This window comes from Myripristis murdjan, chromosome 10 (assembly GCF_902150065.1).
Source record: "Myripristis murdjan chromosome 10, fMyrMur1.1, whole genome shotgun sequence".
NCBI lineage: Eukaryota > Metazoa > Chordata > Actinopteri > Holocentriformes > Holocentridae > Myripristis > Myripristis murdjan.
In genome coordinates this window covers 21,662,323-21,679,381 of record NC_043989.1, presented here as the reverse complement: position 1 = coordinate 21,679,381, position 17,059 = coordinate 21,662,323, and the positions used below count along the sequence as shown (strand labels likewise).

The 17,059-nt window shown below is 40.2% G+C and overlaps 1 protein-coding gene across 1 annotated transcript; it reads left to right on the top strand.

Annotated features, from left to right (window-relative positions):
* Positions 1 to 1,927: 1,927 nt before the first annotated feature.
* LOC115366254 (apolipoprotein L3-like) lies at positions 1,928 to 16,107 on the top strand. The gene is made up of 5 exons (XM_030061611.1): positions 1,928 to 2,054; positions 7,378 to 7,474; positions 10,739 to 10,833; positions 12,914 to 12,997; positions 15,169 to 16,107. The coding sequence occupies exons 1-5, from the start codon at positions 1,932 to 1,934 to the stop codon at positions 16,105 to 16,107; spliced, it is 1,338 nt and encodes a 445-aa protein (XP_029917471.1). The 5' UTR covers positions 1,928 to 1,931.
* The last annotated feature ends 952 nt before the right edge of the window (positions 16,108 to 17,059 follow it).

Genomic DNA, 17,059 nt, shown 5'->3' with positions numbered 1-17,059 from the left:
TATGTCAAGTGGATTTGGGAAGTTGAGTAATGCATTATCAGGTGAAGGGAGTCAAGGGGAAGATTACAGTTCGCTGGAGCTGAAGCTACCACAGCCAGTCCAGAGAAGCACTGGAGAAACCAACTGGCCCACACACCCAAGGACACAATGCACAGAGAATTGCTGTATACACAGAGAGAAGAGTCAAACAAATACAGATCTAACTGCCCCAATCAGTCAATGCTGAGCTACAGTTTTTTGTTAATGACCCCAGTTTTCCACACTTGCTGAAATAGAGAGACAGGATCCAGGACGAATGTATTCTGACATTCATCCAGGGTAGTGAGATTGGTTTCAGTTGTTAGATGGCAGTGGCTGATACCCTCAAGTATCACAAATTTTCCATCCGGCAGATTGCAGATTACAGTCATGCATTAGTGACAAGGTTGCAGCATTCAGTTTACAGACACTTAACATGTATTTGTTTATTTATTTATTTATTTATTTATCTATTTATTTATTTTGTATTTTGGCTGTTCCTCCTATTACTTTTTGCAAATATCTATTTCATAGTTTGTCAGGTACTTCCCCACTATCTTACCACTTTCAAGTTTGAGCTGGGAGTGGTACAGGAAAGGATTTCACTTGCTGCCACGTTTTTTTCTTTTTTGGAACGTGTTTATAAAAGCTCGAATTCAGCTTCATTTTTAGAGTAGAGGATCATTCACTCACAAGAGGCTTGGACTTTACACTTCATATTGTTTATCATCTCCTCTCTTCTATTGCATTTTCTTAAGGTGGTAGTAGCTATAGTGAGTTAGGGTGGCAGGCATTGCCAAGAAGAAGTTTTTGAAAACAAACAACAAACCAACGCGGTGAGTTCTTTATTTGTGTGTTTTGTTTTGGTTGTTTGTTTGTTTGTTTGTTCGTTTTTCTGTGCAAGGTCCTCAGTAGAAGTTTTTCTTATATCCTCAAGTCCAAATTCTAATGAATAGACCCTTTTTCAAAACAGGCATTTTGGCATTAAATAGCAGGTAATCACAGGTGGTACTGTGTTACTTAATAAAGTTTCAGTTCCATTTAACTGAGTCTTTCCAGTGATACAACATGAATAACACCATAGGCCAGATATATAAGCAATGCATACACACAAAAACCATGCATATGATTGATTTTATCATTCTTTTAATTTACATTAAGTAAATCAGCATTTTATTTAGCTGGAAAAAGGCTTGTGCATGTACGCCCAGTTCCTCATTTACTGTGATTTATAAAACAGATGCGTACCCACAGTTTTATAGCCTAAATTTGACAGAAAGAATGCATATACATATGTCTGGCTTTGTGCATACAAACAGTTTTAGTCATGAATCTACACAGACTTCATACATCTGGCCCCAGGACCCTGGCTCTGATTACACCAGAACCTTAATTAATGTTACTAGTAACGCCTATATTTAACTGCTATTTCCTGTCAACAGGGCTGCTATGGCAATAATCATTTCGTTGTCAAGCATTTTATTTTTAGGCTACTGTGTCGCACCTTTGACCATCTTCTACACTGTAGTCTCATTTAGTTTCACCAACTCTTCCATGATATATTGCTAATCTATGGAATTGCCATGTTGTTCTAAAATAGATTAAAACTACATTCTTAACTGCTGTTCCTGTTGGTCTGCAGTTAGGCTACCTCCTCTTATGTGCTACTTAACTGCTGTAGTTGTCATTTCTATATTTGGTAATCATGGCCAGGGTTGAGAGATTTTAATTCCAAAGTGATTGCCTGTATAAACATTACAAAAAATAAACTATATTTATTAAACAATATAATTACATTCAGGTCATGTTTTTGCACAAAATAGATGCATGCTGCTTTAGACCAAAACGTTCCATACTGAGATGCAGAATTGTAAACTTTTTCTGTGTTGAACTGTCACTGCAGGCAAACGAAGATGGGAAGTAAACAGAGCATCCTCCAGGAGAAGGGCTACAAAATTGAAAGAGAAACAGAACATGGCGTTGTAGTCACAAAGACTGATGACACATTTCTGATCAGAAAGATCAGTTTGGCACAGGTAAATGTTGAGTTTGTAACAGATTGTACCTTTGTCAGCTATTGCTCTCTTAAGACAGAAAATCATATCTATCTAAATTCATCCCTAACAAAAGGCTCAAACTGTTTTGAAGTACTGGAGACATAGATATGAGAGCAGTAGGCTACACAAAAGCCCACAGCACTGTCTCAAATAATATGTTTAAAAAGTAAGATATAGCTTTTCAACAATTGTTGATGTTATAAAAATGCTGTTGGTTTCACACACTCAGTGCATGCAGCCAAAATAAAATACAAATAATAATGTAGTTTGTGTGTTCAGCCACTACTACATGTGTAAGTGGTGTGTGTGTTAAGACTGTGACTCTGCACTGCATCCGGTACGAGCAAGGTATCCCAACTAGTGTTGCAAAGGGGTGAAAAGTTTCCGGTAAATTTCCCGGAAAGTTTCCGAAAATTCCTGTTGGAATTTTAACTCTGGAATATTGGAAATTTTCAGAAGATTTTTGCTGTCACTTTTTTTCCCCCATTTTTTCTGAAAATTCCCAGGAAGATTAGGCTCAGGAATTTTGGAATTTTTTTTTTTTTTTTTTTTTCTTGTCATCAATTTGAATGAGGTTTTTTAAAAGTTTCCATGGAAATTTAAGCTTTTAAGAAATTAAGAAATTAAGAAATTTCATTTTTGTTGTTGTTAATGGGGCAAAAATAAACAATAATCAATAAAATGAATGTCAACATCAATATCACCATTTTGGAAATGGAAACCCTAATCTCCTGAACTCAGGACTCACCTCTAACCCAAAGGCCACAATGCCAGCATACTGTAAATCATCATCCCCATACCCAGGTGTGTGAAATAAAACTTAAATATAAAACTTAAATATAAACAGTCAACTTTGCATTTTGGTGGAAACAAATATGTTGCATGATTCAATGCAAATTCAACTGTCCACCATGATTCACATATGCAAATAATTTCGAGCACATTTGATCATCATCAATCAGTAGCCTATACTCCACTAGGCTACAGCACTTCCACTGAGACAGACGATCGTCACATCAGCATCACGATTCAATTTCCTGCATTTCTATGCATTTTAATGGGTAGTTTGAACCACTTCAAATGCACACCTTAACAATAGTACTGCACACAGTCCTATGCCTGAATTAATAGCCTACACCTCTTACTAACGCTGTATAACTGCTGGTCGTTGTATTAATATCCTACAACAGAACAGACATAGGATTATTATAAAGAGAAAATTCGTTGCACATGGGTGATACCAGTAATATCTTAATGTAGGATATTTACATGAAACGCCCGATGGATCAGGTTAATTTCATTTGAACCACAGATTTCCCGAGCATTTATATGGGATACGCAAACTTCAGTCCACATGATAAAAATTAATCCACGGACCACCAAAGTAACGTTTGACTGTTTAATTAAATTAACTTAAAATTACTCTGGCACAATTGGAGGGGGTGTGCTCCAGTACGGTACGGGCGCTCATTCATGAGCACATGCACGGTCACGCATGCAGCGCGCGAACGTGGATCCGGCAGACCTGACCGGGTGGCCACGCACACCGCGTGGTAGGCTACTGGCCGGCACCGGGCAGGCACCGCTCCCCCAAAATTTCACAATGTTTCCAGTCAGGGGAGCTCATGTCACCACCAGGGGAGCTGTGCTCCCCTTTGCTCCCCCTTATTTCACACACTGGTTAATGCCAATATTCACGACAGTTTGACACAGCTAGGGAAAATTCTCGAAAATTCCATGGAAATTAATTTTAATATAACATGTTTGCATGCATATCTGCTTATAACAAACCAAAATATTTATTATGTATATATGTATAGTACAGGCCAAAAGTTTGGACACACCTTCACATTCAATGCGTTTTCTTTATTTTCATGACTATTTACATTGTAGATTCTAACTGAAGGAATCAAAACTATGAATGAACACATGTGGAGTTCTGTACTTAACAAAAAAAGGTGAAATAACTGAAAACATGTTTTATATTCTAGTTTCTTCAAAATAGCCACCCTTTGCTCTGATTACTGCTTTGCACACTCTTGGCATTCTCTGGATGAGCTTCAAGAGGTAGTCACCTGAAATGGTTTTCACTTCACAGGTGTGCCTTATCAGGGTTAATTAGTGGAATTTCTTGCTTTATCAATGGGGTTGGGACCATCAGTTGTGTTGTGCAGAAGTCAGGTTACTACACAGCTGACAGCCATATTGGACAACTGTTAAAATTCATATTATGGCAAGAACCAATCAGCTAACTAAAGAAAAACGAGTGGCCATCGTCAGTCAGTCCGGAAAATTGCAAAAACTTTAAATGTGTCCCCAAGTGGAGTCGCAAAAACCATCAAGTGCTACAACGAAACTGGCACACATGAGGACCGACCCAGGAAAGGACGACCAAGAGTCACCTCTGCTTCTGAGGACAAGTTCATCCGAGTCACCAGCCTCAGAAATCGCAAGTTAACAGCAGCTCAGATCAGAGACCAGATAAATGCCACACAAAGTTCTAGCAGCAGACCCATCTCTAGAACAACTGTTAAGAGGAGACTGCGCCAATCAGGCCTTCATGGTCAAATAGCTGCTAGGAAACCACTGCTAAGGAGAGGCAACAAGCAGAAGAGATTTGTTTGGGCCAAGAAACACAAGGAATGGACATTAGACCAGTGGAAATCTGTGCTTTGGTCTGATGAGTCCAAATTTGAGATCTTTGGTTCCAACCGCCGTGTCTTTGTGAGACGCAGAAAAGGTGAACGGATGGATTCCACGTGCCTGGTTCCCACTGTGAAGCATGGAGGAGGAGGTGTGATGGTGTGGGGGTGTTTTGCTGGTGAGACTGTTGGGGATTTATTCAAAATTGAAGGCACACTGAACCAGCATGGTTACCACAGCATCCTGCAGCGACATGCCATCCCATCCGGTTTGTGTTTAGTTGGACGATCATTTATTTTTCAACAGGACAATGACCCCAAACACACCTCTAGGCTGTGTAAGGGCTATTTGACCAAGAAGGAGAGTGATGGAGTGCTGCGGCAGATGACCTGTCCTCCACAGTCACCGGACCTGAACCCAATCCAGATGGTTTGGGGTGAGCTGGACTGCAGAGTGAAGGCAAAGGGGCCAACAAGTGCTAAACACCTCTGGGAACTCCTTCAAGACTGTTGGAAAACCATTTCAGGTGACTACCTCTTGAAGCTCATCGAGAGAATGCCAAGAGTGTGCAAAGCAGTAATCAGAGCAAAGGGTGGCTATTTTGAAGCAACTAGAATATAAAACATGTTTTCAGTTATTTCACCTTTTTTTGTTAAGTACAGAACTCCACGTGTTCATTCATAGTTTTGATTCCTTCAGTTAGAATCTACAATGTAAATAGTCATGAAAATAAAGAAAACACATTGAATGAGAAGGTGTGTCCAAACTTTTGGCCTGTACTGTATATGACCGGGTGAATGCAGTGAATACAAATTCTCAAAAATTCCTGTTAATTCCTGTTAATTTCCGAAAATTCCCATGGACATTTTCCACCTTTGAAAATTCCTGGAATCTTGCAACACTATTCCCAACTGACTTTATATCAAAAAACAGCTGGTAAGAGCAAGCAAATCAAAAAACAAAACAAAACAAAAAACAAGCGGTGTGTGTCCGCAGTGAGAGACGCAACGCGAGTCGCATTCAGCCTGTCTGCTCAAAAGCAGCGCGTATGTTACCAACCAAGTTTAGCAGAAACTCTACTGACTATGAGTGATTACAAATACAGACCGAGGGACACAGTCTACCCAATGAGGATTTTCATTCATCACGAGCACAGATATTGACTCATATTACTCGGATAATACTCATACTTGTCAGAAGTTCTTTATCCATACCGGATACTCGTTTTCGTATCCGGCTCAACCCTAATGATTTTTTTTTTTAAGCAGTTCCTGTATGAAGAAATGTGGTGTCATGTAATTATGTGATTTTGTCCACCTCAAGTTTTCAATGGGAGATATTTCTCTGATTAAATATAGCTAACACAAAATTCTTGAACCTTTTGTTGTTTTTTTAAACCCAGAGTAATCTATGATAGATAAGTGTTATCAGAGCTCCACCCCCCGCCTCCGCAGTACGCTCCTGCCTGCTTGCCAAGTGTACAATGCATACAAAATCAGTGCATAAAACATACCATTTAGCATAAAATTTGAAATCTGACATAAAAAAACAAATTAAGTGATCAATTAATAATAACAAAACAAAAAAAATTCATCAACAGATGTTTTCCGTAAAAAACTTTAACCTGAAATAGAAAAAAAAAAGGGAAAAAAAATCATAGCAGTCAGACTCTTGTGGCTTTCAGATGATTGTCAGTCAGTACAGCGATGTGTGCAGTAGATGACACACCTCAACTCACTTGACTTGGTGTGTGTGCCTTGAAACCGATGGCTTGGGGGCCTCGAGAACTATTGGCACTGGGGACACTATAGGCCTGTTTCCACCAAAAGGTTCCTGGTAGTATTTGGGAGGCAGGAGCTACTACAGGAACGTCCTTTCGCTTGGCCCTCTCAACTGCCGTGTCTCCACTGAGAGGGCCGAGTAGCAGGAAGGCTCCTGTAAAGTTACCGGGCGGTTGCACGACCATGACCGGGGCATCAAAATGCGTGTTGTTAAAAAAGCATGTAGTTAGTGTTAGCTAACGTCCACTAAAGCTAACGTTAGTGTCCCTAAAATGCTGGCTAAAAAGCCTGTTGTTAGCGTTAGCTTGGTAGTGTTGGCCGTGTTGCTAGGGATGCCTAACATTAGCTAAAGCTAACACTAGCGTCCGGCTATTTTGTTGCTTTCTGTTGACACCACATCGCACCGTGAGTAAATCCAATCAGCACCAAGTAAGCCCCACCCAGGAGTTTTTCAGGGTAGTTCCGGCGGTGGAGACACGCGACAACGGCTCCGGCCACGTAAAATTACCCCGAAGTTCCGGCGGTGGAAACGGTCCTTATGTTGTGCAAGTATGTGCCTCATTTGCACATGAGACCCTCAGAGTAACATGAGGCCATACACACAGCGCCTTTTCTGCATTTAGAGAGGGGCAGCTCCAAGTATTGTAATCAAAATAGAGGTGAAGAGAGCACATTACCACATAACAGAGTATAGTAACCATTCATGTGATGTGGGACCAGTGGAGGGAGAGCAGCAGAGATGTGACCTCAGGGATGGGGAATGCAGAGGGCTCCTGTAGGAGCTACTGACTTAAGTTCAGTGTGTTGACTAATCAAACCTGTGACCCAGCAGATTCAGTGTGGTCAGACCATTCTTACAGCAGTGGTGTTTTTGACAGGTGGCTGCGGAAACTAAGGCAGATTTACTGAACGAGATAGAAATCCTCAAGACAACAAACCATCCACATATTGTGAGCAGTGAGAATTCTTTTCAAGGTAAGATTAAAATTAATGCTTAATCTAAAGGTTAAATAGCATATAATTCATTTTTAGAGCTCACTCACTCACAGGATCACAGTCAGCTATCGGTTTGCTCCGTCTGGACGTGGCGGCTTGCTGCTTCTTACATGGCGGTGAAGCAAAGTGTTTAAAATGAGGCTGGGCAGCAGCTGTAGTAGCTACTAGTATCTCCAAATTCTACAACTGTAGCTGCAAAAAAAAACAAAAAAAACATTATTGGCTCTGTGCAGGGACCAACCATCCCACCATATTGGTTTAAAAACAATTTGAAATGTCCATTTGCAGGTTATGCCACTTACTGTAATACAGTGGTATGCAAAAGTTTGGGCACCCCTTAGGAAAATAACTGCATCAGTTTGTCACTTGCTGAGCTTTTGAAGCAGCAACTTCATTTTAACATATGTTATACCTTATGGAAACAGAAACATCTCAGTAGTGAAATCATTTTTATTGGTCCAACAGAAACATTTTTATGTGCATTTAAACAAAAATAGGCATGTGCATAAATTTGGGCACTCCAAAAACATAATTCCATCAAAATTTAGTAAAGCCTCCTTTTGCTGCAATAACAGCCTGTAGACGCCTCCTATAGCCACAGACAAGTCCCTGAAGTCTGGCGGGTGGTATTTTGGGCCATTCCTCCATACAAAACGCCTCCAGTTCAGTCAGGTTTCTTGGCTTCCATGCGTAGACAGCTTGCTTCAAATCAATCCATACATTTTCAATGATGTTAAGGTCTGGGGACTGGGATGGCCATTTCAGAACACTGTACTTGTGCTTCTGCATGAATTCCTTGGTGGATTTTGAACAGTGCTTAGGATCATTGTCCTGCTGAAAAATCCAACCCCAGCATAGCTTCAACTTTGTGACCAGCTCTTGAACATTCTTGTCAAGAACCTGCTGATACTGAGACGAATTCATGTGGCCCTCAACTTTAACAAGGTTTCCAGTACCTGTGCTAGCCATGCAGCCCCATAACATGATGGACCCTCCACCAAATTTCACAGTAGGCAATAAGTTCTTCTCATGGGATTCAGTGTGTTTTTTTTCGCTATCCATACCTCCTATTGTTCTGACCAAATAACTCTTAGGGCCCTATCTTGTGCCACCCGCTACCCGCTGCCACTACCCGCTACCCGCAAATTGCGGATTTAGGAACTTCCGCTATCGCTAAACAGTATCTTGCGCCCACGCTACCCGCTATCCATTATGCCGACTCCGTCATTTGCGCCTGGAGGTGTGTCCGTGGGCATGTTTCATGCACTATCCCTAAAATTGCTATCTTGCGCACACACTTTAGGGATAGCGGATAGCGGGTGGTCCTGACCTCTTTCCAAAAACAATGTTGTTTTTGGAAGTAGCCTTGTCTGGTAGATTGGTGTCTTTGTCATAATGACATTAAAGAAACGTGTCAACAGTAATGCAGATGATTCAGATTCACTGACATTATAAGTAGCCTATAGTTAAATGTTTTGGTTTTCTCCTTAATGCTACCATTTGTGTCTCTGCCAGTTTGGTTAAGAGTCAGGATACGTCAAGTGCTGGCTAATTACAGCCTTATGAAATTGGCAGTCTGAGCCACTGTGACATCTTGTGACCAGAAAACAAATCTTTGAATCATTGAAGCTGCTAAACATGTGATTACATCTCCATGACAAATAATTTCAGTAATGGTAATCAACTAACCCTAACACTAACCCAAGAACAACATAAGTCTTTAACTTTTCTTCCCACGGGGACCGTAGAAATTAAATGGGTAGAATTGGCTTTCACCTTTCGTTCACGGCGAGTCAGAGTATTTCCAGGTGGTTCACCTTGGTTAAGGCAACTACTGTACATATTCAGTATCATTCAATGTCACATCATCTGCAGAAAGGTTTGTTTGCATCAGGAGAACTGATGCATGGCTGATGGAAACATGTTCTGTTTTTATGAGAAAATTAATAAAATAATGAAAATAAACTTGTGGCTCTTGATTTTAATTCAAGTTCAACATTACTGAATAACTTTGTTTACAATAAATCGGCTAATTAGCATGAACTTAGCTCACATCTAATCAGTTAATAATAACATTAGCTTCATTTTTAAGTAACTGGAGCAGCATACAGATGGTTTTAATTTCGAATATTGTAAAATACCGTGTTTTTAGGCTGTATTAAGAGTCCGCTGATTTCCAGAAACTTTGACGAACACTATGGTTGTGTGGTCAGACACAATGAGACACAAGAAGATCCAGTCCAAGTCTAATTTATTACTATTCTTGGTTCTTAGGTTTAGATGTTCTGACAGGAGATCTGAGGCTGACAACAATCAGTGCAGGTTTATCTAAACTGAGAATAAATAAACATATGTAAGCCAATACAAAATATCTAATCATTCTAATTCAAATAAAATATTCCAACAGTTTAAACATAGCAGTTTAAACGTAGACACAATATCATGCAGATAAACAGTTGCTGTCAGTGGAGTTACAGGGATCTGCTGCATGGAAGTAGGAAAAGACCCACACCTGTGCTCAATCCAATTTATAAGCTCTGATCTGGATGAACTCCTCCTCCCTTCTGATCCTCCTCCTTTCAGCCCCTCCTCAATACCTGCTCTCCACAATATTAACCTTAACTATAATTTTGACTTCCCCCTTCATTGTTGCTGTGAGCTGAGCACACCATGACAAAGAGATCAACTGAACTGCCCAGTGCTTATTTTGTCATGATGGAGGTGTTGATAAAGTTATTCAAACAAACTCTTCTGCTAACTTGGTGACATCAGTAAATGCTAAAGTTGCTGCCCTGGCAAGGTGAACCACTCACAGCTGTGAACCAAAGGCCCACAAAGGCACACTCCAGCTCTACCCATTCAGTTTCTCTGACGCTGACCCATGATGGCTCTACATAGAAGTGACACAACAATCAGCTGATCTCTCCACATTTCTTCTGATGAAAAAACCAATTAACTGCATGAATGTTAAGACTTTTTTTCAAACTGGTAAAAACACACGGAGGTCTTGAAAGTGTTTTGTTTTTTTTTGTTTTTTTGCTTTGTTTGTTTGCTTGTTTGTTTGTTTTCTCTGCCACTTGAATTGGAGAGTAACAAGCAATGGAATAATGGGCTCAGATTAGTCATCTGACAGCCAATTGCAATGCTGGGCAAATGTTCCAAATAGGATTGTGTTTTATTTTTGAAAGTTATACATAGTGATATATTTGAATGAGCTCACAGATTGTTTTTCATTTTGTATAGATGGACCCACTTACTACATAGTGATGGACTACTGTCAAGGAGGGAGCCTTGCTGAAAAGATCAAAGAGCAGAGTGAACAGTTTGAGGAGGAACAGGTATCCAACATATTCCATCATATGCATTTATGTAAACACATACCTATATCTAGCTGTTTTAGCTATTATCCAGAAAGGCTTAAAGTGAGGGTGGCAGTAATACATGAATACATACACATGTACATACACATTCTACCTATCTATCTATCTATCTATCTATCTATCTATCTGTGTACATATATATATATATCTATATCTATCTATCTATAGATATATATACACACACACACACATATACAGTACAGGCCAAAAGTTTGGACACAGCTTCTCATTCAATGCATTTTCTTTATTTTCATACATTGTAGATTGTCACTGAAGGAATCAAAACTATGAATGAACACATGTGGAGTTCTGTACTTAACAAAAAAAGGTGAAATAACTGAAAACATGTTTTATATTCTAGTTTCTTCAAAATAGCCACCCTTTGCTCTGATTACTGCTTTGCACACTCTTGGCATTCTCTCGATGAACTTCAAGAGGTAGTCACCTGAAATGGTCTTCACTTCACAGGTGTGCCTTATCAGGGTTAATTAGTGGAATTTCTTGCTTTATCAATGGGGTTGGGACCGTCAGTTGTGTTGTGCAGAAGTCAGGTTACTACACAGCCGACAGCCCTATTGGACAACTGTTAAAATTCATATTATTGCAAGAACCAATCAACTAACTAAAGAAAAACGAGTGGCCATCATTACTTTAAGAAATGAAGGTCAGTCAGTCCGGAAAATTGCAAAAACTTTAAATGTGTCCCCAAGTGGAGTCGCAAAAACCATCAAGCACTACAACGAAACTGGCACACATGAGGACCGACCCAGGAAAGGACGACCAAGAGTCACCTCTGCTTCTGAGGACAAGTTCATCCGAGTCACCAGCCTCAGAAATCGCAAGTTAACAGCAGCTCAGATCAGAGACCAGATAAATGCCACACAGAGTTCTAGCAGCAGACCCATCTCTAGAACAACTGTTAAGAGGAGACTGCGCCAATCAGGCCTTCATGGTCAAATAGCTGCTAGGAAACCACTGCTAAGGAGAGGCAACAAGCAGAAGAGATTTGTTTGGGCCAAGAAACACAATGGACATTAGACCAGTGGAAATCTGTGCTTTGGTCTGATGAGTCCAAATTTGAGATCTTTGGTTCCAACCGCCGTGTCTTTGTGAGACGCAGAAAAGGTGAACGGATGGATTCCACATGCCTGGTTCCCACTGTGAAGCATGGAGGAGGAGGTGTGATGGTGTGGGGGTGTTTTGCTGGTGACACTGTTGGGGATTTATTCAAAATTGAAGGCACACTGAACCAGCATGGCTACCACAGCATCCTGCAGCGACATGCCATCCCATCCGGTTTGCGTGTAGTTGGACGATCATTTATTTTTCAACACGACAATGACCCCAAACACACCTCCAGGCTGTGTAAGGTCTATATATATATATTGACCCTTTGCACGTGACGTCACGTTCCACTCGCGCAAAATATGAACGCCATGACGGACGCTAATATGAACAGAGTCCTGAGAAGGACTAGGTAGCTAGCATTGCTACTAGTAAACAAACCCTACTTGAGTTTGTTACCTAACGTTAGCTATGTTAGCTAACTACACTGAGTTTGTTTTGACTGACTCTAACATAGCTAAGGTTATATAAGTTTGATTACATTTTAATATGAAACCGACCTTGTAAAAAAAATGCTCACTGCAGATCCGGGAGTATTTGGACGGCTGCCAGTCCTTACGATTGATAGCAGCTACCAGTCGCTGTCTTCTGTCCGCATCAAAAGATATCCTGTAAAATGCTTGATTAGGCTTACAGCCTTGCCTGTTGGCACACTGCACGGCACAGCAGGAAATCACCATTTTAACACCATAAAGGTAAATTAAAAACTATCTACAACCATGAAATGTCACCAACTACAACGCGCCTCCTTGTCTTAAACTGACATCCACTGTTCTTCTGCCGTCCATCATGGCGCCGCCTCCCATGTCATGTGATAATTGTGATGTGTCTGCAAAGGGTGAATATATATATGTATATATATATAAAACAACAGTTTTGTGCATTTCACTTTGTTACTTTGTTTTTATGACAGATATTGAGCTGGATTGTTCAGATCTGTGTGGCCTTGAAGTACATTCATGATAAACAGCTACTTCACAAGGACATGAAGCCAGAGGTACTGTACACATTCACAGTGATGGTCAACTCTCTTAATTCTCTCAATCTGTTGGTTTTCATGATATTACATGTATTGAGAAGGTAATAATCATTCACTTCACTTCACTCCAGAAGAATTTCTTCTGGAATTTGCATTTGGTATTTTACTGGCATTTTACTGCAACTACAGAAGAAAAATATACACCATTCATTTGGTACTGATACTGATACTAAGTACTTTTATATGTATGAAAAGAAATATGAAAAAATGCTAATACTTAATACTTAAACATAAGAAAAGCTGTGACCAAAAAAGAAAAACCAAAAAAAAAAACCTAAGATTTTTCTTTTCTTTTTTTTCTAGTCTGTCTTCCTCACAGAATTTGGAACAGTGCACCTGGGTGGATTTGGGAGAGTTGGTGAAAAGTACTGAACCTTGCTAACAGAACTATATTTTAAATATACACTGTGTATCAGAGATACAGTAACTTACTGTTTGTTGTCCTGTTAACATATTTTTGTTCACACAGTTCAACCTCTCCATCAGCCGCCAATTCAAATTCTTCAGACAAAGGAGCTGTAAGTTATTTGGCACCAGAAACTTTGACAGGCGGTGATTACAACTCAAAAAGGTAAAGAGCTTTGCTGCTGAAATAAAGAATGAAAATAAATTTGTGTCTTCTAGCTGCTGCTTTGGAAAGTTAGCAGCCATCATTCCCTGGTCCTTTGGTGAATTGAGAATTCCAATCAATCACATTCACTTATTCCACAACATGTCGTTTATTTGTACATCTCTCACTGTACTATCAGCACTGGCATAAGGGGAAACCGGGGAAATAAGTCTAGTGCAACGGCCAACAGTGTCGGGCAGCTATTGTTGTGATAGGCTATACCTGTGACCTGACTCGTTCCGCACTTCACTCCGCACTCCGCTGCGCTCCGGAAAATGTGTCACATCAGATGACTTTAAGTTTTTTAAGACAGTGCAGACTCTTACACTGAAGAGGGGCACAAAATATTTGGATACATTAGAAGTTAATGAGAGGAACCAATAAAAACATATTTCATTTTGGACACAATGCAATTGATTTACTTTAATTTTGTTATTAATCATCACAATTACAAAATATGAAGTTTTATTATAATAAATGTATATCATAATCAAAGTAGAACCAACTCAATTCAAAACAAAATTGTTTTTTGCTATTACTGAATGTATGTAATCCTTTATAGGTAGAGGATGTTTTTTGACTCTTTGTGATCATAAAACTTTCCAAAAACAAAACAAACAAACAAATAAAAGATTTGCTGCTGCTTATCTGACAATTTGGCCTTCTTCTTCAAAATGTGTTTTTAACCTGACAGCAGAAACTGAATAACTACAGTGAGATAATGACATCTGCTTTGTTTGCAGTGACATTTGGTCCATGGGATGCATCCTGTACGAGTTGTGTACTCTGAATTTAGCAGTAAGTATTTCCCAGTTGTAGGACTTGTGGCTGTAGAAGGGACCTAATTTGCTTCCATAACTTTGATATTAGTTTCAAATTTCCTAAGACATTTTTAAAATTATTTGTGCTTTAATCTTTGCTTGTTTGGCACTGCAGTACAGGCTCAAATTGGAGCTGGCTAAGTTGGTTTACAAAGATTACTTGTCATCCACTTAGTGGTCTGTTTTGACCACCCTTGGTCTTGATGATGTCTTTGTTTTTTTGTGCTTTGTGTTTATTATGACTTTCAGTAATGCTCAGCTTTCCTTCAGTTTTCAGCAGAGACCACAATTAAGCTCATCCCCAAGATACTGGGTGGTTCTTACCCATCTCTCCCAGAGTGCTACTCACCTGAGCTTTGTGGACTTCTGAGTGACATTTTCAGAAAAGACCCTAACTTGAGACCAACAGCCAGAGAGATTCTGGGAAGACCCTTTATTATTCACTTTCTCCCAGCAAAGGTTTGGCATTTTTCTCAGAAAAATATTTGATACAACACACATGTAACATGCATCCTACCACCTGCATTAGTATTAGAATTAGCTGTAGCTGTTTTTTTTCCCCAGCATTAACATACATTGAAATACTGTCAGTACCTATTACACAGCTGAAAAAAATGAGACATATTCCAGATCTACTTATTCTTTTGTCAACCTTTGTCAACCTTTGTCCATTATCTCTTTCTGTGTTTCTTGGACAGAGCAAAGAAACTGTGAAGGAACTTCAGACCAACTTGGACAAGCTGAGAACTGTGGCAGACGGTTTGGAGCGAGTGCACCAGGGAACCACCATTGGCAGTCTGACAGGGGGAGTGATTGGTGCAGCGGGGGGGATTACATCCATAGTGGGCCTTATTCTGGCTCCCTTCACTTTGGGAGCCTCCCTTGTGGTCACTGGGGTTGGTGTAGGGGTGGCTACAGTAGGTGGGCTCACCGCTGGTGTCTCAAATATCAAAAATATAGTTAACCAATCTTCTGATCGTAAAGCTATCCAAAGCTTGATTAAGGAGTTTAAGGAAAAAACTGAAGCCGTGGTCATGTGGATTCAGGTGATCAGTGAGGCATTAGAGTATTTCAGTATGAACTGTGACTCAGTTTACTCTGAAGAAAGCAATGACAGCAGAGAAAATGTGGCAAGGCTTGGCCTCAGAGCCGGGAGAGGCCTGGCTGGTGTTGCTGAACTGGTCAGATTGATTCGAGTGATAAACATTGGCAAGGTGGCAGCACAGGCGGCCAGGGCGGTTCGTGTAGCAGAGGTAGCGGGAGGTGTGCTCGCTGGTTTATTTGTGGCAGTAGATGTCTTCTTCATTGCCATGGATGCTAAAGAGATCCACCACATCAGACAGGCAAGGGCAGCAGAGGCAGCAACCGCAACAGACCGAGCCTGCTCTGAGACAATGCCTGAGAATGACACCACAGTATCAGAACCCAAGTCTGACAAAGCTGCACTAGTACCCAATACTGAAAAATCTACAACAGAGCAAAAGGCCCAGTCCACTGCAAAGGCTGATACAGTCAAATCTGAAATCATGAGATTTGTCCGATCAGTCAGGAAGACTGCAGAGGAATTGCAGAAAGTCGTAGATGACCTAAAATTCATCGTTGCAGGTATTCCATCACTAACATCACCAGAAGGCTAGAGAGGCTTCCTGCACCTGACAGATCACAGGTTTCATTTCAACAATAGCCGCGATGCAGCCTGTTGACTGTTTCACTTTGAGAAGGAAAATTGGGAAATGCAAATAAATAAATAAATAAAAATACTGTAATTAGTTGTGATGTGTGATTGGTTGCAACAAATACCTACATATACCTAAGTTTTCTCTTTTTTGTGTTGAATGAGCAAGACAACTCTATATAAACAAAGTGATTTCTGACTAGTAGAGGGTGTTGAGAGGTCAATTTGTTCAAAGTCAGTTACTCCAGTGTCCAGGTACGTGGTAGATTGCCTTTCATTTTTGGGATGGAAATGAGCTACTGTAGAGGTAATTCTGAGCCTAAAAAAATCAACACTGTAGTGGGTAATAAAGAGGAGGGAGCTCATATTGAAGAACATGAATCAGCATTAGTCTAGAAACGTTAAGGCTTAAACAATACTTTGTAGCAGGAACATAAGCAATTAGGTGATGCTTTTTCACTGGGTTGACATCAAGGCTCACACGGATCAAGTGACATTCTGCAGTGAGCAAACCTCCACCTGTACTGACCACAACTGCCATGCTTTAATGCAGATCAAAGCCTGACCTAGTTTGAATGTGTCCAGTCAGCATTTTCTCATTTAGAAAAAAGACCACTAATCATCGGCCAGAGTCCAAGATCTACAAACCCAAGGTAAATTGGGCCCAATTAAAAACTGTTATCTCACCAGCAAGCCTAACACTGGCACTGCTACTCTTGTGATCATGTATGATCTCTTTGTATGAATAGAATCGCTGACACAATAGTTGGGAGGACATAAAAACAAGTGCAAAAACTAAGAACATCAGTCGTCTTCTTTTGTGATCGACTCACTGTTTGTTTCCATTTGAGATCTCGAATGAAAATAAACCTGCCTGCTTGAGACTCTGCCTGGCTTTTTAGTCTTAATTTTGA

Coding starts and splice junctions, on each gene's coding strand:
- LOC115366254 (XM_030061611.1), top strand. CDS start 1,932: ATGGGAAGTAAACAGAGCATCCTCCAGGAGAAGGGCTACAAAATTGAA. Junction 7,475..10,738: donor CAGTGAGAATTCTTTTCAAG/GTAAGATTAAAA, acceptor CATTTTGTATAG/ATGGACCCACTTACTACATA. Junction 10,834..12,913: donor AACAGTTTGAGGAGGAACAG/GTATCCAACATA, acceptor TTTTTATGACAG/ATATTGAGCTGGATTGTTCA.